Source organism: Manis javanica, chromosome 6, assembly GCF_040802235.1.
Source record: "Manis javanica isolate MJ-LG chromosome 6, MJ_LKY, whole genome shotgun sequence".
Lineage (NCBI taxonomy): Eukaryota > Metazoa > Chordata > Mammalia > Pholidota > Manidae > Manis > Manis javanica.
Window position 1 is genome coordinate 62858727 of NC_133161.1, and position 25551 is coordinate 62884277.

The 25551-nt window shown below is 32.1% G+C and overlaps 1 protein-coding gene and 1 long non-coding RNA gene across 6 annotated transcripts in view; one reads left to right on the forward strand and one right to left on the reverse strand.

Moving 5' to 3' along the window:
• LOC118972653 (uncharacterized) overlaps positions 1 to 24921 on the forward strand; it is a 119921-nt gene extending 95000 nt beyond the window's left edge. For both annotated transcript variants that reach the window (XR_005061712.2, XR_005061713.2), the window contains exon 3: positions 24814 to 24921. This is a non-coding gene — a long non-coding RNA (uncharacterized lncRNA). The remainder of the gene's footprint in view (positions 1 to 24813) is intronic.
• Positions 1 to 25551, reverse strand: part of PHF14 (PHD finger protein 14) — a 199670-nt gene that overhangs the window by 47666 nt on the left and 126453 nt on the right. For all 4 annotated transcript variants that reach the window (XM_073238772.1, XM_073238773.1, XM_073238771.1 and 1 more), the window contains one exon: positions 23936 to 24053. In XM_073238772.1, coding sequence (XP_073094873.1) covers positions 23936 to 24053 — 118 coding nt within the window. Of the gene's footprint in view, positions 1 to 23935; positions 24054 to 25551 lie in introns of those variants that run through there.

Below are 25551 nucleotides of genomic sequence, written 5' to 3' on the forward strand. Positions count from 1 at the left end.
CTATGCCCAGCATCTGTCTTGAGGTATCTTTACCACTTGGAAGAATTATGATACTCATAATTTCGTTATGAGGCACGAACTCTACTTAAGGGTTGTAATTAGGAAGGAAGAAGAAAAGCTATAGAAGTAGCAGACCGAAGAAAACATGGGAAGATTGATTATTTGTTTGACATATCTTCTAGTAGAGTAACATAAGCATGTTTAGGTTTTAAACTAGTAATTAAATTGCGTACACACAGTAACATAATAGGAATACAGCTACATAACCAAAGCAGACCTACAATTACGAGCCATCTCCAGTGAAACCAAGAAAACCAGTTAGGCACCCTAGGCATTTGTGAAAATTTGTCTATGATATAATGGATATTGTCCAACTGTACTTGAACAGTCTGAGGGAAATCAGAGAAATTAAAACAACCCATTCCTGGGAACTGTTCACATCCCATATGTTCTTTTAACAGTAGATAGTCTGTAGTCGCAAGATTTTGGAGCGCTGCAACTTGCACTTCTCCTAATTCTTGGTTGAGTTCCAATAGTATAGATCCAGTCAAATTTGTTGTTTTACTGTATGCACTGGCCAGCTTAGATATTGAATAATTTTTATATTCATATTTTTGTTATTCTATAATAGATATGTACTGCTTTTTAATTTTCAAAAATAATTATGACCATGTTTACAATAGATGCTGGATTATGCACAGTCTTTGTCTCAATACCTAACTAGATATTTGATAAGTTTTACTGAAGAAACTACAGTTTCATATATTTAACTTTATTGTTTATTGACTTTTTAGGGTCATTTGCAATGTACTTTAATACTCATGATTCTGAAAGTTCTGACATTTTCTAGGATCCTATATTGGAAAATGATAAAAAAGCCCACCTCTACTTTTATTTGCTAAGGGAAAAAAGGTAATAATTCTGCAAAGAACTTAATAAAGGAAAATGTAATCAGTTTTTTACTTGCAAATGCTGACAAATTTCTGAAAATTTGGCTTCATTCATAGCTCATTTGTGGGTCAAAATGAATAAATTTGCTAGGCTAAAGAGAGAAAAAGAGCCCACAAAGGCAAAAAGCCTAATGCTGACTTTTTACCTCAAATAAAAATGAAGAGTTCTAAGTCCTTTCAGCATCCTGAAAATTATGATTTGCAATTAAAATACTGACAGAACTACGCAGCAGCAGCACTGCCCCAACAGCTACAATAGATGAGGCTGTGCAAGTCAACAGCAGCTGCTAACTGGACCCAGCCTCACACTGACCTCAGTAAGGGATGAAAAGTAAAGGACTTTAAAATATAAGAAAGGCAAATATAAATGATTTGACAAAGGACAAGAAGCTACATTTAAAAAAAAGATGATGGGAAATTTAAACTGTTGTCAACTGTTTTATGAAGCAAAAGCTTACCGGTTATTTTTTCTGCCATTACCCCCACCTCTGTTTTAAATAACAGTTGACTTTAACAAGACAGGTCTGAATGTATCATAAGGTATTTCTTTATCAGTTTTCATATATCATCCCTTACCTTGGTCAGCCAGCTGAAAATTATGCAAGATATAAATTAGCTTTAAACAAGCTCTGAATCAGGTTAGAACTGGTTTTGGAATTAAAGAGCCTTCAGTATATTACAAAGTGCTGTCATTTTATTACCTCAATCAATTTTGTGTGGCCTGAGGTGAAAGGAAATGAATGCTCATTTGCAATGGGTTTATCTCTTATAGCAGACTCTGGAAACATAACTGCAGCAATGAATTGAAAGCTAACATCACACTTAACATTACCAATGCAGGAAATTCTTGCTCCTTAATAAAGTTGGAGTTTCAATGGAAAAAAAGAAATTCCTTTACTGTGAAAAATACATAAAAATCACTTGATTAAACTTAAATTTTTAGAGTACTTTAAAAACTAAAAGCCAACATTCTATTAAAATATTTTTAAATGGTCCTCAAAAAATAATACAATGTGTTATTCTCAGTGTTTTGGAAGTACTACATATAAACATATATTTTATCTTACTGAAAAGCGTTTCTTTTTCTTGTGGATGTACAACTAAATAGAAGAGTGGATTAGGTACAGGTCAGGTTCACTGTCATTGTTACTAGACTGTAAGACATAGACAAAATTGTCCTTGCCAACCTTCCAAAAAAGCCCTAAGGAGCAGGATTTATTACTGTCTAATTCTAAAATGAGAAAGGACAGAGAGATTAAGTCACTCAAGTTTACACAGTTAGACAATTAGTTTCTGAGTCTGTGTTCTCGAAGACTATATGACTAGAGTAGAGACACCGAGGACATTTAAGAGACTAATTTCTGAGGAAATAATGCACCAGAAGAAGTAATGAAAGACACTGGTGAGGAAAAGAATACAATTAAGTTTAGAGGCTTGAGAAGGGTATGTCAAGTGAAAAAAAAAAAGGTGGGTTCCAATGCCAGAAAATAAAGAAGTCAGCACATTTATATGAAAGTACTTGTATTACACATATAACACAAGAATGTGTCCAAGTTTTTTTCACAAAGTTTACTTAGAGGACCGTATGTTGCTCTGATGAATCATTTACTGAATATCTTTCTATAGTTGGAGTTGACTTATATTTTTGCAACATGATATGAGACATCTACATTTTAGCACTAAACTTGTTTTTAATCACTAAACAGATTTAATGACAATATACAAAAATTGCCAAAGTGCAAAATGATATTAACAAATGACTGTACAAACAACACTAGCTAACATTAACCTTGTTATAGCTCTGCCATTAACTAGCTATGTAACCATGAGATTAACCTGGTTACTTCAGGGAGTTTCACTTTCCTTATCTGTAAAATAAAGCACTTTAACTAGATTGATATTTCTCAAATTATTTAGCTCTATAAGTACTAGTAAAATCAACTCGGTAGAGATGGGTATTTTCTAAAAAGATGGCTTTTCTAAAAGAAAAGAACAAATTATCAGCATGTTTTTTTTCCATGAAACCATTAAGTTATGTATAACAAGCTATATAAATCTCTCATTTAAAAAGTTTGCAAATTATTGTTTTATGTTGTATGTGCTAGCGGCACAAGGACACTCAAGATGATAGCATAGAAAGAGCCTGAAGTCACCGCCTACCACATTCACACCTTCTATACAATAGAAAGAACACAGTAAAAAATAAACAAACAAACAAAAAATATCAGGAGAGATGGAGCCACAGTAATGATGAGAAACCCACTGCAAACACTGTGACCTGCTATAGGGAGGAATATGACCAAGGGACCTGTGTGCAGATTGCCCTGTCCTCAGGGGCACAGGGAAAAAAATGCAGTTAAAGGTCAACTAGACTATGAATGAAAGAAACCAATTTTCAGAATTAGAGTACCTGCCAAGCTCTCTCCAGGGTTGGAGGTACTGGGAGGTGCCATTGTTTACATTCCATCTATACAGTGATAGCATGGACCAGAGCAGGATCTGGAGGGCTACATCTTTCCAAACATAACTCAAAGCATCTCACTTAATGCTACTGCCTATACTGAAAAGTGCTTGCAGGAGATCCAGCAGCCCCACAAATGTGGAACTAGTGCAGTGTTCAACAGATATCCCTGGATGGTGCCCTCACAACCCCCAGCCACCCCAACTGGTGTACCCCTGACCAATGCTAACCCAGCTTCCAGCCAGTCAGCCTAAACTTCCAGGCACTTACTTTACCTAGGGAACATTCCTACAAAGGCCACTCCTTCAAGACTGGGAGAGGCAGCCATTTCACCTCATTCATGCAAAGAAACACACAAAATCAGACAAAATGAAACAGAGGGATATACTCCAAAATGAAAGAACAAGAAAAAGCTTAGGAAAGGAACCAAATGAAGCAGTAAAGTAGTCTCCCTGATCATGAGTTCAAAGTAATGGTTATAAAGATGCTCACTTGACTTGAGGGAAGAGTAGATGAACTCAGGAGAGACTTCAACAAAGAAAATATAAAAAATCTATCAGAGTTGGAGGGAAAAATACATAAGAAATAATCAACAGCAGATTAGAGGACGCAGAGGAATGGATCAGTGATCTGGACAGACAGTGATGGAAATAAATCAAGTGGAACAGCAGAAAGAAAAAAGTGTAGAAAGAAATGAGAATACGTTAAGGGACATCCAGGACAACATCAAAAATACTAATATTCATATTATAAGAGTCCCCGAAGGACAAGAGAGAGAAAGCAGTGGAAAACTTATTTGAAGAAATAATACCTGAAAATTTCCCTAATCTGGGGGAAGTAAACAGACATCCAGGTTCAGGAAACATGAAGAGACCCAGATAAGATGACCCCAAAGAAGTCCACACCAAAACACACAATAGTTAAAAATGGCAAAGATTAAAGATAAAGAGAGCAAAGCAGCAGGAGGAAAGGACTGTGACACAGATGGGAAACCCCATAAGGCTATCATCAGATTTTTCACCAGAAACTTGGTTGACTAGAAAGGAGTGGCATGATACAAAGAGCTAAAAGGAAAAAACCCTACAACCAAAAATGCTCTACCCAGCAAGATTATCATTCAGAATTGAAGGAGAGAGGAAGAATTTCCCAGATAAGCATCAGTTAAATGAGTTCACCACCACTAAACCAGTCTATAAGAAATGATAAAGGGACTTTCCTTTAAGAGGAAAAGAAAAGGCCCTAACTAGAAACAAGAAAATTATGAAGCAGAGAATTTTCACTGGTAAAAGCAAACACATAGTAAAGATAGTAGATCAATTACTTAAAAAATAGTGTGAAGGTTAAAAGATATAAGTACTAAAATCAATTACATCTAAAAATTAAGGTAATCACTAAATAAAAAGGTATAAGATACCATAAAATATGCAAGAGGGGGACTAAAAAATATAGTTCTGTTAGATTGTGTTCAAACTTAAGCAACCATCAACTTAATATAGGATGTTATATCTACCTAGGCTATTATATACATGAAACTCATGGTAACCAAAAACCAAAAAGAGAGAAAGGAATCTCTAAGCAAAACACTAAAGGAAGTCATCACACACAAGAAAGAGAGCAAAATAAAGGATTAGAGAAGAATGACAAGTCCCAGAAAACATTTAACAAAATGGAAATAAATACAGACTAATAATTACTCTAAGTGTAAAATGGACTAAATGTCCTAATCAAAAGAAATAGGGTGAATGAATGGATTTCAGAAAAATAAAAAGAAGACCCATCTATATGGTACCTCTGTACAGAGGATTCACTTTAGACCTAAAGGCACACACAGACTGAAAGTGAAGGGATGGAAAAAGATGTTCCATGCAAATGGAAATTAAAAAAAATAAAATGAAGCTGAAATTGCATTATTTATATCAGACAAAATATAATTTGAATAATTTATATCAGACAAAAAAGACTTTAAAACAAATGCTGTAAAGAGACAAAGAAGAACATTATATAACAATAAAAGGTTCTACCAAGAATTAGAAAATAAGTACGCATAACTGGAAATATCTATACACCAATAGAGTACCTAAATATATAAAACAAATATTAACAAACATAAAGGGAGAAACTGATAGTAATACAATAATAAGATCCACTTACATTAATGGATAAATTATCCAGATAGAAAATCAATAAGGAAAGAGTAGCTCTGAATGACTTTAGATCAGACAGACTTAACAGATACATGCAGAACATTCCATCCCAAAACAGAAGAATACACATTCAAGTGCACAGAAGACATTCTCCAAGATCATGTTAGGTCAAAAAATAAGTATCAATAAATTTAAGAGGATTAAAATCACATCAAGCATGTTTTTCAACCATAATGGTATGAAACTGGGAATGAATTACAAGAAAAACTGGAACAAACACCAAATGTGGAGTCTCAACAACCTGTCACCAACCAGTGGGTCAGTGAAGAAATAAAGAAGTTGAAATATACTTGGAGACTGATGGAAATGTGTGTTTCAAAATCTTTGGGACACAGCAAAAGTAGTTCTGAGAGAGCAGTTAATACCAACAGAAGCTTACCTCATTAAACAAGACAAAATCTAAAGCCATCTAACCTCACACCTAAATGAACAAGAACAACAGAAGACAACAAACAAAGCCCAAACTTTAGTAGAAGGAAGGAAATAATACACATAAGTGTGGAAATAAACGAAATAGAAACAAACAAAAACCCAGAAATGACCAATGAAACTATGAGCTGGTTCTTTGAAAAGATATAATTGATAAACTTAGCTAAACCTATTAAGATAAAAGACACAAATAAAATAAAAAATGAAAGAGGAAATGTTATAATTGATACCACAGAAAAAAATTATAAGAGATTACTATGAAAAATTATGTGCCCCAAAATTGGACAACCTATAAGATATGGATAAATTCCTAGAAACATGCAATCTTCCAAGACTGAACCAGGAAGAAATAGAAAACTGGAAAAGACTGATTACTAATAACAAAATTGAATTGATAATCAAGAAACTCCCAACAAACAAAAGTCGAGTCATGAGCTTCAAAGGTGAATTTTACCGAATATTTAAAGAATAGTTAATAACTATCTTTCTCAAACTATTACAAAAGCGCAAAGAGGAAGAAAAACTTCTAAATTCTTTATAGGAGACCAACAGCATTCTGATCAAAACCAAAGACTACAAAATAAAGAAAATTACAGAATTTTTATATCTGTGTTCATCAGGAATATCTTGAGAAAGAACAAAGCTGGAGGTTTCCTGCTCCCTAATTTCAAACTATACTACAAAGTTATAGTAATCAAAGTAGTATGGCAATGACACAAAACTAGACACTTAGATCAATGGAATAGAATAGAAAGCTCTAAATAAACCTACACTTATCTGGTCAATTAATTTTCAATAGAGGAGGCAGTGAGGAAAAGATAGTCTCTCCAATAAATGGTGTTGGGAAAATTGGTCAGCCAATGATAAAGACTGAAACTGTACCACTTTCTTTAAAACATCTCGAATTTATTTTTGTGTATAAGACCTGAAACCATTCAAGTCCTAAAAGAAAACATAAGCAGTAATCTCTTAGACACTGGCTTTAGCAATGTTTTTCTGGATATGTCTCACCAGGCAAGGGAAACAAAACAAAAATAGACGATTGGGACTACATCAAAATAAAAAGCTTCTGCATAGAAAAGCAAATTATCAACAAAATTATCCACTGAGTGAGAGAATATATTTTCAAATGATATATCCAATAAGGAGCTGATATCCAAAATATATTAAGAACTCATATAACTCAACACCAAAAAAATCTGATTAAAAAATGGGCAGAGTACCTGAATAGATATTTTTCCACGGAAACATACAGATGGCCAACAGATACATGGAAAGAAGCTCAGCATCACTCATCATTATGGAAATGGAAATCAAAACCACAAGGAGATATCAACTCACACTATTCAGAATAGCTAGTATCCAAAAGATAAAAAAGAATTAAATAGTAAATAACCCAAAAGACAAGAATTAAGAAGTGTTGGCAAGGATGTGAATGGAGGAAAGGGAACCCTCATGCAAACAACCCAACTATCCATTGATAGAGGAATGGATAAAGATGTGGTATGTACCATACATATAATGGAATATTAGCTACATATATTTAAAAAACTTGACATTTGTGACAATGTGGGTGGACCTAGAGGGTACTATGCTAAGTAAAATAAATCAGAAAAAGGCAAATTCCATATAATATGTGTGGAATCTATAATAAAAAACATACAGAAATATACTATAAATATGGAGAACAATATGGTGGTTGCCATAGGAATGGGGGCAGAGGGACAGGTGAAGAGGAGAGTCACAAACTTCCAATTATAAAAGAAGTAAGTTACAAGAATGAAAAATAGTGTAGGAAATAGAGTCAATAACACTGTAATATCTTTTGTATAGTGACAGGTAACTACTTATCTTGGTGAGCATTTCAATAATGTAATTGTCAAATCACTATGTTGTACACCTGAAACTAATATTGTATATCAACCTTACTTAAATTAAAAAAAAAAAAAGGTATCTCTTCTTTTTCTGATCCCTAACATCCTCTAAAGGGCTCCAAAACAGAACTTAAATGGCTATGAATTCATGATAAACTATTTGCAGCAACTCTTTATAATACAGTGTCAATCTACTCTCCCAACCACTTTACATTAAAAACATATTAGTTGAAAACATTATACTTTCTCCATTGAATTGCCTTTGCTCCTAGGCCAAAGATCAGTTGACTATATGTGGGTCTGTTTTTGGGCTGTTTATTCTGTCCCACTGATCTATATATCTGTTCTTTTGCTAATACTATACTGTCTTACAGCAAGTCTTGAAGTCAAGTAGTTTCAGTCCTCCAACTTTATTCCTCCTTTATATTGTGTGGCTATTCTGGACTTTGTCTTTCCATATAAACTTTAGATCAGTTTGTTGATACTCACAAAACAACCTGCTGAGATTCTGATTGGTATTGCACTGAATCTAAGTAGTTCTAAGTGGGAAGAACTGACATCTTGACAATATTGTTGTGCCTTCCTACCTATGTACTTGGACTATTTCTCCATTTGATTTTGATTCCTTTCATTAGAGTTTTGTAGTTTTCCCCATATAAATCTTATACCTATTTTGTTAGGTGTGTAACTAAGTATATAAGTTTTTTTTGGTGCTAATGAAAACAGTATTATGTTTTTTATTTCAAATTCCAATTGTTTCAAGAAATCAATTAACTAACTTCTGAATATTAACAAATGGTGCTGGAACACTTGGACATCCACATGAAAAAAGCATCTACATATAGAATCTAACCTTTTCATAAAAATTAACTCAAAATGGATCATAGACCTATGTATAAAGCAAAACTATGAAATTCCTATAAGTTAACAATAGGAGAAAATCTAGATGACCACAGATTTGACAATTTTTTAGATACAACACCAAAAACATGATACATAAGAGAAAAAAATTAATTTGGACTTTAATACAATTTAAAATGTCTACTCTCCAAAAGACACAGTTCAGAGAATGAAACAAATGAGCTAAAACTAGGAGGAAATATTTTTACAACACATATCTGATAAAGTAACTGGCACCCAAAATGTACAGAAAAACTCTTTAAACTCAATAAAAAGAAAACACACAACCAAATTAAAAAATGAATGACAAACATACATATGTCAAAACCCATAGGATATGCAACACCAAGAATGAATGCTAATGTAAACTATGGTCTTTGGGTGATAATGATATATCAGTGTAGGTTTACTGATTGTAACAAATGTACCACTCAGGTGCAGGATGTCACTATTGGGGGAGGTTATTCATTTGTGGGGATTGGTTAAATGAGAATTCTTTGTACTGTCTGTTCAATTTTGCTGTGAACCTAAAATGTAAAAAAGAAGGAAATGAGTTATCAAGCCATGAAAAGATGTGGAGGAACTTTAAATGAATATTAATAAATGAAATAAGCCAATCTTAAAATGCTATATATTATGTGATATTTATATTAAATGATACAATATTCTGAAAAGGGTAAAACTATGGAAACAGTAAAAAGATCTCTGGTTGTCAGAGGTTTAGAGGAAAGAAAGGAAGGGAAAATAAGTGGCACACTGAGGATTTTTAGGGCAGTGAAATTATTCTGTAGGATACTATAATGGTGGATAGAGGTCATCATACATTTTTCAAAACCCTTAGGATATACAATATAGTGAATCCTAATGTAGACTATGGACTTGACTTAACAATACTGTATTTTGTATTAGTGGCTTATCAGTTTTAACAAAGGTACCGCACTAATGCAAGCTGTTAATAATTGGGGAAATTGGTAGGCGTGGGGAGAGGAATGCAGGGCATATGGGAAATTTCTGTACTTTCTTCTCAATTTTTCTGTAAACTTAAAACTAGTCCAAAAGAAAAGTCTATTAAAAAAAGCAAAAAGATAAAAAGTTAAAACATATTAGTAACTATTATTAGTGCAGTATTACTTTTCAAGCTATTACGCAGTTTCTCCCATACAAATAGCATGTAAACTTTCTCTCTCCAAGGATTCCTCTATGCAGCTTCAAATACCAGAAAGGCCTTTCATGTATGGTAGCATACGGTACATTATACTTCCCAACCTCTTACAGTAAGGTTTGACTATGTAATTTGTGGAATGTTAACCTGAAGTGGTATGTGTCAATTTCTAGATATGATTTTAAAAGCCATTCTGCAGTTTGCCATATTTCCTGCTGTAGTACTTTGGACCATATTATGTTGAAATAAAACTGCCATCAGCTTGGGTCGTCAAGTGACTATAATATGCAGAGTTGCTCTGCCAATTTGTACTGATATGTTACTTGTGCAAGAAATCAACCTGTGTTAATCCACTAAAAACGTGGGTGTTTGTGTGTGCTGCATAACCTAGCCTATCCTGACCTATATTTTTTATCAACTTAGTTTTCATAATTCCATTCAAATAATATATTATCCACAATCTCTTTGTGATTTGTGGAGCTGAATGTAATGTTCCTAGTCTCTCAATTCCCACTAGCTTATCTGCACCTTTTAATGGCATTTGACATATTAAATCCTATATTAACACTTGTATCTTGTATTTTAATTTATGTGCATACGTGCCTTATCTAGTCTACTAGAATGTAAGGTTTTTAAGGGTCAGATTCATTGCTGATCTTAGTATGTTTCAAGCACTTAGTAGAGTATGTGTCAAACCTTCTGGATACTATACAGATTTTTAGTCAATAAAATGAAATTCCTATTGCAGACATACTGGTAAGGTCCATCAAGAGAAAGAAAATACCTATATACATAAAAGTTACTATTTCTTCTCAAATTTTAGGTACAAAAAATATGAAATAGATTTTTTTTAGATTAGTTCAACACTGTTAGACAATCCCTAGTGTTCTTCATTCTGGAGGATACAGTTTTTATTTAATTTTATTTTTATTTTGGTATCATTAATCTACAGTTACATGAGGAACATTATGTTTACTAGACTCCCCCCATCACCAAGTCCCCCCTACATGTTCCATTACAGTCACTGTCCATCAGCATAGTAAGATGCTGTAGAATCACTACTTGTCTTCTCTGTGTTGTACAACCCTCCTCGTGCTCCACCCCCCTACATTATGTCTGCTAATAGAAATGTCCCCCTCCCTTTTTTCCCCCTTATCCCTCCCTTCCCACCCATCCTCCCCAGTCTCTTTCCCTTTGGTAACTGTTTGTCCATTCTTGGGTTCTGTGAGTTTGCTGCTGTTTTGTTCCTTCACTCCACAGATGAGTGAAATCATTTGATAACTTGTCTTTCTCCACCTGGCTTATTTCACTGAGCATAATACCCTCTAGCTCCATCCATGTTGCCGCAAATGGTAGGATTTGTTTTCTTCTTATGGCTGAATAATATTCCATTGTGTATATGTACCACATCTTCTTTATCCATTCATCTACTGATGGACACGTAGGTTGCTTTCATTTCTTGGCTATTGTAAATAGTGCTGTGATAAACATAGGGTGCATATGTCTTTCAAACTGGGCTGCTGCATTCTTAGGGTAAATTCCCAGGAGTGGAATTTCTGGGTCAAATGGTATTTCTCTTTTGAGCTTTTTGAGGAACCTCCATACTGCTTTCCACAATGATGGAACTAGTTTACATTCCCACCAGCAGTGTAGGAGGGTTCCCTATTGTTTCTTTTTATATTCTTTATTTAAAATAAATTTGAAAAGTTTTTGTTTAAAAGTATCAGTTTCAGACTCCAAAATTTTTTTTCAAGGTGTATAGTGAATTAAAAAAAATAATAAAGACTCTATTTGATTCTATCAGGGAGGTTCTTATCTTAGGGAAACTTTTTATCGATAAAGGAGCACAGATATACTTGAGAAATATATAGTGTGTCATAGTTCCAAATGCTGCTTTTATTAACTCAGAGAAAAATGAGGAGTGGAGAAAGAGTGGAAAGAAGGTAAATTTGAGGAATTTGGAAGAATGAAATAATGAAGAAAGTAAGTTTCTTTCACAATAAAAATTAGATTCATGAATAGTATACTTGGGAGCACTCAAAAAGAAGTTGAGGCTAAGATGGTACCTAATATAGTCTTTATGCAGTAAACAGGTTAAGGCTTTCACTTCATCACTAAATGTCAAAGAGAAAAGTAGCAAAATTTCTAAATTATATAGTACTTTGTCTTCTTGTGAAAGAGGAAAGAATGCTTTCTGAAAGTATCCATTTCATTCGCCATCCTAAACTGGCTTGAAGTGAGGAAAAACAAAGGATACTAATGACTGGATACTGGAATACATTTTAAATTGAGTTACTAAGTATTGATTTTTTTTGCTGTTGGTATATATTTTTTAAATGCTACATTACAATAAGGAAATAATACTGAAATGCCTTACATGTGTGACTTGCTTTAAGCTCACTATATATCTGTGCTTTGGAAACTGATTCACAAATAATACAGTAATCTATATTTAGAAATCTGATTTTAGAAATAGAATTTACAGAATATTGTAAGATAATGTCTTTGAAAGCTGAGAAAATAGTCCAGTCCCTCAAGTATACAAAAGTGAACTGATAAAAATGCTTTGATGCAGCTTGAACTTTTAAAAGTGATTCTTAAAAATTTTAACCTCTATAAGGATACTTTAAAGAGTTTTCAAACCAGTGAAGCAAATAATCATTTGTAGCCATTATTGAAGGTACATTTAACAAAAAACCAACTTAACTTCAATGAAGACATACCACTACAACATAAACCTTTAAGAAACCTTCAGAGAAAACATTAAAACAGATTGCAGCTTCGGTGACCAGAGTTTAAATTTACCATAAGAATACAGTCCAGAGGAATAAAAGAGAACACTATTAAAGCAAAACAACTGTAGAAGTCTAAAATGACAAAAGAACTTAGATGAGTGAGTTAGGTCACAGTGAAAACACAGTAGAATAAAAAGAGTTAACATATGGATCTTTGGTTGTCAAGGAGGAGGGAAACTTCTTAAACTTTTTATAGCTAAATTAATGATTTCATATTTGGTTAACAAACTAAAGAATTAACAATTAACCAAATGAGTCTAAATTGTGTTAAGTATTTGATTCACTGACATACATGTTAGTGTTTTTGAATAACAGGAGTTTTTATTACAAAGAAAGCTGATACTGAAAAAATACCTAAAAATCTAGTTTGTACACTAAGTGGCTGACACTGCGCTAAGCAGAATATTCCTAAACTATCTTTGCAAAGAGATTGGATGTAGCTGGTGTCTTTTTAGAATACAGGTTTTCAAAATTCACAACTCATGACAAACATTAAGAAGTAATATTTGACTCAGCTAAAATAAGTACTAAGTGCTTAATAAAAAATCTCACTTGTAGATTCCCCCTCCCTCCAAGTACAATAGATGAGATTCTGCTGGGTCTACATAAATCATCCATATTGTCAGTGGCAACTTCCTTAACACAGATACTTTTTCATTGAATTTTGTGAAGAAAAAGAGGCCTTGAGGAGCTACCGTCTATCTTCCACATCTTACAGCAGGACAATTTTAATCAATTAATTTGTTTCAAGGATTACTTCCAGGCTTTATACCCCTATTTGCTTGAAAGACCCAAACAGATCCCAGTACTTAACAATAATAATATTTCTGCCTTTCCTATTACCAGTGGTTTATTTATTACAAGAAAATTATTTGAGTTTCCACATTATGAAAATCTAAAATGACTTCAGGACAAAATCTAATTTGAGAATTTATTTCAACAAGGAATAGAAAAAAACCTATTTTAACATATGAAAGCAAATTTCTAAGACACAGCCTCTACAGTCAGGTAGATCTGTGTTTGAATCACTATTATACCACTTATTAGTGGTGTAATCTTTAAATTCTTTGAATCTCATCTTTTTTTTTTTTTACCTGAACGAAGGAGATATAAAACAGTAATTCCCTTAAAGACTGATAAGGATTAAATGGGATTATACATTTTAAGTGCTTAGATAATACTAGGCACATAGAGGTAACTCAGTAAATATTAATTACTATTATTATTGCTTAAATGATACTTTATTTTAAAATGTTAATTATTTTGACTCAGCAATTACATTGAGAGTATTTCTGTGCAAAGGAATATAGTAAGTACTTAAGAATCTGGTTATAAAACAGTATTTAACAACATGAAAAACTGTCATGTATAAACAATCACATGAAAAGAAGACCATATAACAGATGTAAATGATTACAATTTTAAAAAGTAGGATGTAGTAGGATATACTACCAAAACATGATCAAAATGTAATACCTGTAGGTGCTGTAATTACAGGTAATTTTAAATGTTTTTTTGTTTTTAAAGTTTTCCAAACGTTCTACAATGACCATTATTTATAATTACATTTATAATAAATTTAAAAATTATATAAATGTTTTTTAAAAATTAGAAAACACATACACAATGCAGGCAGTTTATTTTTCTTATTCTCAACTTTCTCCTGAAAAGTACAGAGAAGAAAATAGTAAAGAGAAAAAGAGTAGAAAGCACATATGTTTATGATGCAGGATTTTACATAAAGGATATTACTTTTGTATTAAAAAATTGCTATTTTGAATTATTGCTCCCTAGTTTTAAAGTTAAACAAAACTATAATAGAGTCCAACACCTCAATTACAGCACAATCATATCTTCATAATAATACTTCACATAGAGATCAAGTTGATATGTGTTCTCCAACTTAAGTAAATACTATTTAAACTTTGTAGTAAAAGGAGACTATTAGATAGTGGAAATAGCCAATTAAAATTTACTGGTAAGTTCAGCATTACATTATGTCTTAATTATTAGACAAAATGATAATATTTTAAAAGGCAGAAAGTCTTTTTCTCAAAGACCATGAACTCAGATAAAGTGGATGGATCATTAAATCCTAAAACCCAAGTTTCCTGTAGCAAAATCGGTGTGGTATAGAGCTTTGAGTATGGCTGCTATCACATGCAGAAAAAAGGTTGTGAAAACAAGTCAAAGAAGTCTATCAAAAAGACAAAAAATGGTTTGCTAAGAGAGAAAACCTGAGAGAACAGATTCACTAAAGGAAAGAGTCTGTAAAAAGGAGGAAGTTGCCAAAAATGTCAACTGCCAAAAAAAAGTAGAAAAAGAATGAAGCAGAGTGAGGATGATTCTTGATTGGGAAAAACTGAATTTATAGCTCATAGAAGATCCTTGAGATATTGCTGGGTAATTCCAGCACATGCAAAGAAGAAAGGAAATACGATCTATCAGCAATCCAGGAATGCTACTCTACTGAACCTTAATTCAGGTGTCATCAGTCTACCCTGAACCTGCCATGAGGTTGAAAGACAGTCCTATTATAGAACAATAAAGTCTGAGAATCATGTCTTATCAGTACAATAAGTGAATACTTCAATTAGAGGAAAAACTATGTGTAAGGGATTAAAAGAAATTAGGACAAAAGCAGTGTCTCTTAAACTTTAATGATTGTAATGATCATCATGACCTGTGGTGCTTGTAAAAGAGCTCATTCCTGAGCACCATTCCAGAAATACTGATCAGCAGGTCAGTGTAGGGCCTACCAAACTGTATCTTAACAGTACTTTAGAAGATCCTGGTGCAGGTGGTCTGTAGATTATACTTTGAGGAGAAACCACTGGCATTTGAGTTATGTGGATTGACAAGTGGTGAAAATCTCAAGTTATAATGTAGACATAAATAAGAAGATTTAAAAAAATTTTTATAAATAAGGCACAAAGAAGAATAAAGGGATGTTTACCTAATTCATTAAAATTAGTTATAGGTAGTTTATAGGCCCTGTCAAAATGACAGCTGGAGCTAATATGAAGCAAGACTGGACTAAGTTGGACTAAGTTGGGGCAGTGGGAGACAGTATGAACTACAGTCTTGTAATCTGCCTTCTTTGCATTTTACCAATGAGAAGTAAGAATAGTGTATCTGATATTCCTGGAAAGACATAATAACTTTTTAAGTAACATGAAAGTAACAAATAGAGAAATTTATATGCTATGATTAAGGAAGTATATTGTTGATGGTTTCTTCCACTGGGAATCGGTAGCAGAGAGGAGAAGTTTGGGGTGTAAAGATAGGGTTCTGAAAAATTTACATGTACAAATCACTGCCCTTTGCTTTATACATATATACAGAGATTCTATATTTCTAAGAGAAAGGCATTAGTAGCATCTTAGATGAGTACAAATTTCCTTACTAAAGAATGAGGTTTTCTCTTAGCATAAATGCTGTAAAATATCAAAGGCACATAATCACGTTATGAAATTCTAAGTATGTTTACACAGTATGCCCTAAAAGTTAATAACCTTACTTGCCAGAATCCGCAAGGAATGTGAAATTACTAGCCCAGAACTTCCCGCATTTCCATCCTTTAAAGCACTCTGATATTTATATAATAAAAGGATGTACTGTTGGTACATGTCTGCTCTCTAAAAGCTGTTAGGCTTGATCAATCTTTTATTATCAAAATCTGCATACACCTTCACAAAGTGGATTTATAAATTATCTTACACCTGTGTTCAGCAGTCTGTTACTTTTAAATTTTATTTACTTTTTATTTTCATTTCAGTTTCAAGCTTATAGTTTCCAGAACATTGACAAGGAACTAACATCCCTCCACAGTCTATGTGGAATTTCTTAGATATTTCTTCACCTATTAACAAAATAGATCTTCAGTTATAAACAAGTTTCCCTCTTAAAAATGCACATATCAGTTGTGTCTTTTCCTATTATTAAATACTTGCTAGAGTCAGTGGTTTAAATATGAACGTAAACCTTTACTCTCTAAATATCATGCTTACTTATAAAATATACATTAGTGTATGAGGAATACTAATGTGGAATAGGCATTGCCATCAATATAAAAAAATATGTTAATGATATACAATAAATCTAAAAAAAATACCTTATGGAATAGTGTGTAATTAAAAAATTTAGAGAGCCAAAGCACCTTAATTCAACAACAAATTGTAAAGATAGCTTTCATTGCCTTTCAACTCTAGCAAGAAATTAAAACAAATAGAACTTTTGTGAATGAAAAAGTTAGACATGACCCTTTAGTATGAAACTCTGGGAGACAAAGATTTTTATTTGGTATGTGTGAAAACAGAAAATTGTTCTTCAGATCATCTTTAAAAACATTTCTTATATATGAAAATGAGAACATTGTCACTAAGTTTGAACTTTTCTCTCTGTGGCTAAAATGCTTACTTGTTGATAAAAATAAGAAGAGATATCATAATGATTATCTCTTTTATTCCCAGTATTGCCATTAAACTTTTCAGAAATGAGCAACCTGAGGCTTACTCAGGTGAAGCAACTTACTGAAAGTCAGAAGCCCTGTAAATAGTTAATATCTGAACCAGTTTGTTTTCATATTATATACTTTGGCTTTCTGTATATTTTAAATTATACTATTTTCTTATTTGCTTCAGATTGTAATAAACTCCATAAGTTTAATGACACATTTTTATGCCAAAAAATATTATCTCTTACAGATATAAACTGCTTATAGACATACATCCTAATTTCAGAAATGTTAAAAAATGAATACGTTTAAATGTCCCAAACCCCTAGTCTTATCAAACCTGGTAAGGATTCTATCAGAATATCAAGATTGGAATGCTTAAACATACTTGATTTCAGAACTCAATTTCATTAACTATCAGTATTCACTCTTTGAATTTTCCTAGATTTGAAGAAATCTTAGTTGTAGGCAAAAGGGTACTTCTTAAACTACAACATGTAGGTTAGACAATTTTTTAATGGGTAAATAATTCTACAAAATGATAAAATGTTTAAATTTTTAACAAACTAGAAGGAATAAACTATCTACAATACATGAAATCTCATTGTTTTTTGAAGCAAGGATTTATGCCTTTCCTAGTATTCAAGTGTTACTTTCACAGCTTTGAGAATGGGCTAGCATATTTCAACTAGGACCACCTCTTTGCAACACATAATGTCACTCACATGCACACTATAGGTCAATACTGGAATAACAAGTCTACACAATATATTCTATATTCCTTCTTAAACCTATAATAAAATATCCTTTAGCTTAGCCACCAGTCTCATTGTCACTAGTTTCAAAATACTGCACTCAGTTAGAAACTAAGGGCTTAAAATACATTTATACAAACAAGTTTGCCTGCCAGAGAAAATGTTAGAATAACTGGCAACAGCCTGAACTTAGTCTAAGATAAAGTAGATCAAGATAAAGTTTTAATAGATGACTTTTTCCTCCAAAATAATAAAAAATAAAGCCATCAAAAAACTATTTTAAAACTAAAGGACAGTATGAAGTTGGTGAGTTTTGAAAGGCATCCCTATAAATGGCACCCTACTGTACTTTGATTAATTATCTCAGTTATGATTTAGTTTCTTATCACATATGGTTTCCACAGTATGCTATGTAAACATATCAGGCCTACATGACATCTCACTTAGAAAATAGCTTGGTTTTTCAATGTGTAGTAAATATAACTTAAAAAGTGATTTAGTTTTTCAAGTTTGCAAATTATTAATAGAGAAAACATGAAATTTTAGAGGTTCCAATCATTTTCTTTCTCTGTGAATATGGTGTTGAAATATAAAAATGTATTCCATAAACACTGACAAACTTTATCTGGAGGAAACAAATCATATTTTTGAAAAGATTCCCAGAAAATACTTGATCACAACTTACTAAAGTATGCCAATACACTTAATGTGTATTACATGAAAACTACCTTAGGTTACAGAACTGAACATATTAATATAGATTCCAATTTTAGTTAATCCAAGAATAACTATAAACATTTTTTGTTTTGCTGAAAATTGTTACTTGTAAAAATATAACCTAGGAATAGGTTTCAGAAACACATCTAAGACAATCAAGTAACAACCTCTATGCGTAGGCAATAATGATAAATAGATAATTAGTTTAGTTCAGTACATGAAATAACATACTCTATTTTTAAAAAAAGTGCAGTACCCACTGTAATTAGTGGAATTGTTAATGAGTATGAATGGCACCAGTTCTTTTTTATTTCATAAATCATTGTCACTAGTCTCAAAATACTGCACTCAATTAGAAACTAAGGGCTTAAAATACATTTATACAAACAAGTTTGCCTGCAAGAGAAAATGTTAGAATAACTGGCAACAACCTGAACTTAGTCTAAGTTAAAGTAGATCAATTGGAAATTTGTGGGCATTAATCCATACACCGAGAAAGAGGAAATCTAAAATTTAACTATTTAGCTATAGCCACCACCAGTGATGACTATACCATATCTGTAGCCACCACAGATTTGTTCTATGGGATTCTAATGTAGGATAGTGCATAAGCAACTGTTCTCTAGACTTTTCATACCTGTATCAGTAAAAAGGCAAATCGAAACTCAGTAAAGCTTGGCAAAGCACATCATTGTAAACTCTAAAGCTTGTCATATAATGCTAGAAGAATACTGAATTAAGATGGTTAAGTGGTGTAAGTTTTACCTGAAAATGACTTCTCTGTCAACCATGCTAAATGCAGAAACTTAAATTACAACCTAATGTCAGATAAAATCCCAGAGGTCAAATGAACAGTTAAAATATTAAAAAGTGCTTTTTTTATGGGTCAGTTATAGGCTTCAAATTTAAAAGAACTTTCATGGATAATTCATTTTAATCTTATATTTTTCATAAATCTTCAAATGCATAAAATTCAGACATTCAATTTCCACTATTACCAGGTTCAATTAAATGTGCTTGTTTAATGTATTGTGGCACGATACTCCTTGGAGACATCTTTTGTTCTGTTCTTAAAGAGGCAAAATTCTCAATCACTGTTTTACTTGAAAATGAGCATTTATATATGTTATTTTGATATAAGCATATCAGTTACAGAATTCTTGTTGATCAATGCAAGAAAATTAAGAAAATAAAACAAAAATGAAAAAAAATCATACTTCCCTTGGGGTATTTCTAATATAAATGATTATCAAAAAGTGCTATTTGCCTCAGCAGTTATACAATGCATTTGTAGTTCTAGAAAATCTTCTATTAGGGATTTAGATGAGATTTCTGTGCCTATGAATTCAACTTATTACTGGTCAAAAATAGTAGTACACTAGAAGATCAAATAGGAGTGAACCAAGTAGAGGGCTCTAAACTAAGACCGCTCATATTGTAGCAGTCAGATAATGACCTGTCATCTATACTGTACGGCTTTTCATAAAACAGAGCTTAAACAAGGATAAAAAGCTAGAATCATAATTGGCACAGTCACTGTAAAATATGTGATGTATATTTAAAGTCTCAGTGGCTTTTCTTAATATATACTTGGATATAGCACTTTAAAAAGAAATATTTATACACTTTCATTCAACCATGTCAAAATAAGTTATCTTCCTTTTGGGCATTTCAGCAGACATTTGTTGAGATCTATATCAAATATATTCTAGAAAAAGACTGAATAGTGAACTGTGCCCTATTTTTAAAAAATACAATGGATGCAACATAATTTTAAAGTGTCAGTTTGTAGAAGTTGGACCTGTGTAGTTTTGTTTTAAAGTTCTATAAAATTTTTAACTTAAACAATTCTCTAATAACTGAAGGATTAAACAATACATAAAATAGTGGTTCTTATTCCTTACTGCTCATTAAAATAATTTGAGGAGCTTGTAAAAAATATAAATATAAACACCCTCATTCCCTTTCTCTCCCCTTTCTGAACAATTTAGTCTAAAAGCCATTGGGTTATGGTAAGCAAAGTTGGTGTCCATGTGTGGTGGAGGACAAGAGATTAGCTTTATATTGGGACTAATCATATAGAAATATACATTAGGGATAATGGGAGCCAATAATCAGTCAGGGACTTCCAAATATGGATGGAGAGAAAAGCCAGAATGGTTTCTAATATCTATAAAGACATAGAAAAGTAGATGTTAATGTGTATGCATATGAATGTACACACATATCACACATTTATCTAGTCCTTGCCTCTGTCTACTGAGAAGACCTAGGGGAATAACATCTCAGTAACAATGAGCACATCTAGTACCCAGATCTTGGTTTCTACCTACCATTCTCTGCTAAAAGAAATCAGAGTTCCTTGGAGAAATGGCTGGTTCCAAGAAAAGGAGAAGGAAACCTACAAGTTGAGCCTGGAACATCTTTAGCAAGGAAGCACACAAAGATTGCTGGAAGCATGCCAAAAGGATACAGCTACAAGGATGAAGTAGCAGAGACCAGCCTGAAATGGTTTCCATTAGCCAAATTTGGGACAATTTGAACATCTAAATAAATAATGAAAAAAATCAACATAATCCATTGAATAAAATAGAAAATGAAAGTTTGATGAGAAATAAGATATTTACAAAACCTCAAGGTTCTTCCCCACAAATTATTTATTAATTAGAAAGGGGAAGAGATTGGAGATTACAGATAACACCTTAATCAAGTGATTTAAGTTAACTTCATCATCCATGGTTCAAACTGAAATCATGTCACCTGATAGAATGTATACTACATCACATCTGTGGTATTCTTACCAAAGATGTGTAAATGAATCTAACCACAAAAAAAGTCAGAAAAATGCAAAGTGAAAAACATTCTACAATCTTCAAAAGTGGCAAGGTAGTGAAAGTCAAAGAAAGACTAAGGGACTATCTAGATGAGATTGAGAAACATGAAACCTAAATGAAACCAGTGATTCTGTACCAGAACCTCTTTTTATAAAGGACTTTACTGGGACAAATGGCAAAACGTGAAATGAGGTCTCAGGACTAGATGGTGATAACATACCAGTGTTAATTTCTTGATGTTAAAAGCTTCTGCAGCAATTCACTGAATTACAAAACATGACACTATCAATGCTTTCATCTTGGGGTCCAAAACTAGCAAACATCTTTCAAGAGAAAACAGAAATTTACTACCTGCTGGCCAAGAATGGAGGTCTTCAAAAGTGAGCAAGACAGAATTGATGCAACACAAACATTCAAGGGAATGAATTCAGTTTCCTTAACTTTCAGCTTATTATTACATTCAATTTAATTTCTCATTGAAGCAAAGTAGTATGTAATAGTCATGGGGTGTAATAAAAATACAAATCCAATTCACTGCTGTAATCCTTACAGTAAGTTGCTGTGACATTTCAAAAATTAGACACCACATTTGGATGAAATTTTGAAAATGTCAGATGTTTAAAGCTGGTATTCAATCACATGCGAAACAGAATACAACAAATACAAGCCAAGTTTTCTAACAATGTGCCTCCCTAAGGGATTTACATTCAGAGTCCAAAGACCTATTCTCTGGTAGAGTGAAAAATGAAAACGAAACACCTTACCTCTCTCAATGGCTACTACCACTTACTACATTTACAAAATGTATGATATATTCCCAACACATGTGAAATATGACCCCTTGCATTTTCAGTATTCATTAACAAAATTACTGTAACTTAATAAAGCCACTCTTTGCTTTTAATACAATACTATGTATTAACAGCAGTATAGAACCTTTTCAAAAGATGGCATGCAAAAGGTATATTTATAGAAGCCACTAACACTTTTTCAAATATTGCTTTCCTAATCTGCTTATTGAGGGTAGAAGCAAACCCCAAACAAAAAATGTACTTAGAAAAATTATGCTATACTACAGAGTCCCAAAAGACAACTATCTAAAATCTACAGCTTGCCCACTCTTATTTTGCACTTAAACTAGAAAGCATTTTTTAGATATGTAATAAAATTTTTTGATATTAAGTATGCTCCCTCTTAAATATGGGTCTTAGTAAAATGACTAGAAATTTATTCTTCATATTGTATAGTTTAAAACAGTGGGCAAAAATGCCTGATTATTACACAAAATGGAAAATATATTCTATTTTATTCATTATATGAATGTGAAATTTTTAATAAATTTGGCTATTTAATAAAACCTTTAGTTTTTTTCTATAACCAAATGTTTTTCTGCAATTTTTAATAAACTTTTACAGATGCCTTCTATGGTAAGCTGGAACAAATCATTTTAACTAATGATAAAAAGAATATTTTTTGATTCCATGACCAGACAGGAATTTACTATCAATTTTAATTCACTCTAGAACAGAAAAATGTATTTAAGTACCAGTTAAGAAAGATGGCTTGATGTCCATATTAGAATGACAGTTAATTTCCATTGTCTATTTAAGGAAGGACAATGTGATTAAACCATACCTGACCAGACTGTCTTGGTTCAAATATATTCAACATTTCTGTCAAATGAGTCAAAGCATCAGAGTCTAGCAATTTACAAACTTTAAAAAAAAAACACAATAATCTTAAACTGTAGATGACCCAATTTAGGGTTATAATACTGATATTCAGAAGACATAATTTCAGTAGTTTATTTTTTGAGATAAACTATAAAATAAACTTACTAGGAATTTCATCCTTGCTAATTAGCTAAAATAAAAATCAGAAAGAAATTTTAGGATATAAAACTAGTTCTCTCAAAGAACAGACCTTATAAAACATTTTCAAAAACTTAGTATGAGTCATCTACAAAATAAAACTGGATTTTATTGGATATTCTGTTGGTTAACACTTAAATATATTAATATGCATATATGTATATTGTATATATGTAATCTAATATATATAAAAACAAATTTTTTATAACTTAAGACAATTATGCTGCCATTCTCTAGGTGTGGTAAATTAGCAGAGGGGTAACTTTTGTCTACTGGTGCACTATTTAATATGCTAACAGTAATATAAAGAATACACAAATTAGAGAAAATTTATATAACTTACTGAAGTTTTATTCCTTAATTTAAGGGCAAAATAACAATGGCAATGTATTCTTAAAGTGCAGTAGATTAAAATGTCAGTACTTCATATTCCAATTCTCCTTAAAATTAGGAAGGTGATGGTGTGATATACAAAAGCTATCACAATGAAGGGAAACACTTTTTCTTACAGACTTTTTCTCCCTTACCTTAGAAGATGAAGAATCACACTCCTGACATATCCATCCATAGCCTGTTTGTTTAGGAGACTTTTTCAAAGGAGGATCCAGACAGCCAAAATGGTAACACAGTCTGCATTCATCACACCTGCAGGGCAAACAGATTTATGGTTTATCTAAATAATACAAAAACCATCTTTTTCAAAGACAAATGGCAGACTATTGTACATTTCAACTATACCACTCTTAATTCTATCCTTAGCGCCTAAGATTATTAATGTTTATGACAAAGACAATCTAAACCTGAAATAAATGTTTTAGGAAAAACAAAATACAGCAACAATGTAATTAACAAACAAAACAAATATCATTCAGAACACACTGATAGTAAAATCGTTAAGAGTACATGAATTAATGTATACATGCATAGCCATATGTGCTCAAAACAATTTCAATTTTGAACTTTAAGAGTTAATCACTTGCCCATTAACTTAAAAACATTTAATAGTATATATAATTTAAGATTATCAATTCAGTCCAATACATCATGATTAGAAAATATTTAGAATTCTAAGGAATTCTACTAGGCTATACTACTCTGTAATCAATTCTATACAATTTATACCTCATTTCTCTCTCCAGGTTAAGGGAGACTGTAAATGAATTTACTAATGTTTATATCATGCTAACACAATCTATAGCAAATAGAAACCATTCTAAGACTTTTATATTACTTTATTAAATACAAGTTTTCTCAAAATTTACCTGTCTCTTTCTCTTAGTGCATTTGGTTTTCCAGAGTACCTCCTAGTACATTTTAGAGCTTATTAACAAATGTTTTGATAGTGTCTTTGCCACCTGTCATGTACAAAATCTAAGAAAACTATCATACCTATTCTTCGTTTCAGACAATGTCATCCTGCTGACAATGAAGAGAGATCTGTATTATTTCAGTGGTTTGTATAAGGAATTTTGCATCAGTTGGAAAAAGAAGACCAAAGTTTAGCAACAAATAACGAAAATGTATACATCTTAGAGAAAGGATTATATTGCTCAGTTTCTTTGTGCTCTTTTTAAATTAAAAAAAACAACTTCACATTGGTTTACCAGATTCTCTTTGAGAAATCCATAACTGAGAAACCAAAGGGAAAAATGTGTATAAGACATATATCACTTGAGTAAAGTGCAAAATTACTGTTCAATAACCTTTATTAGAATAAAAGGGAAGGAACTACTTCTATAAACAATAAAGAAAAAAATTAATTTTTAAAAACCATCACATAAAGGGACTATAAATGTACATTTACAGAAAAGTTTTTTATCATGCTACAAAACCCAATCTGCAAAAGACCCATCTTGGGAATCAAGAGTTTCAGAAATACAGCAACTTAGCTAAGTTATTCAGGTATAAAGGAGTTTAAAATACAATTTTATGTCATAAGTTTATGCATTTCTTCCTCCTCCTCCTTATGAACTAAATAAACTTCTGTACTTTTACAAGAACCTTGTTTTAGATTCAAGATAAGCACTTGAAAAGTAATGTTTACTATGATAATTCTAGATATAGGACAAATAAAATCAACTAGGAATAATATTACTCTATTTATAATGCTAATGTTATGAATAAACTATCCAAAACTATATTT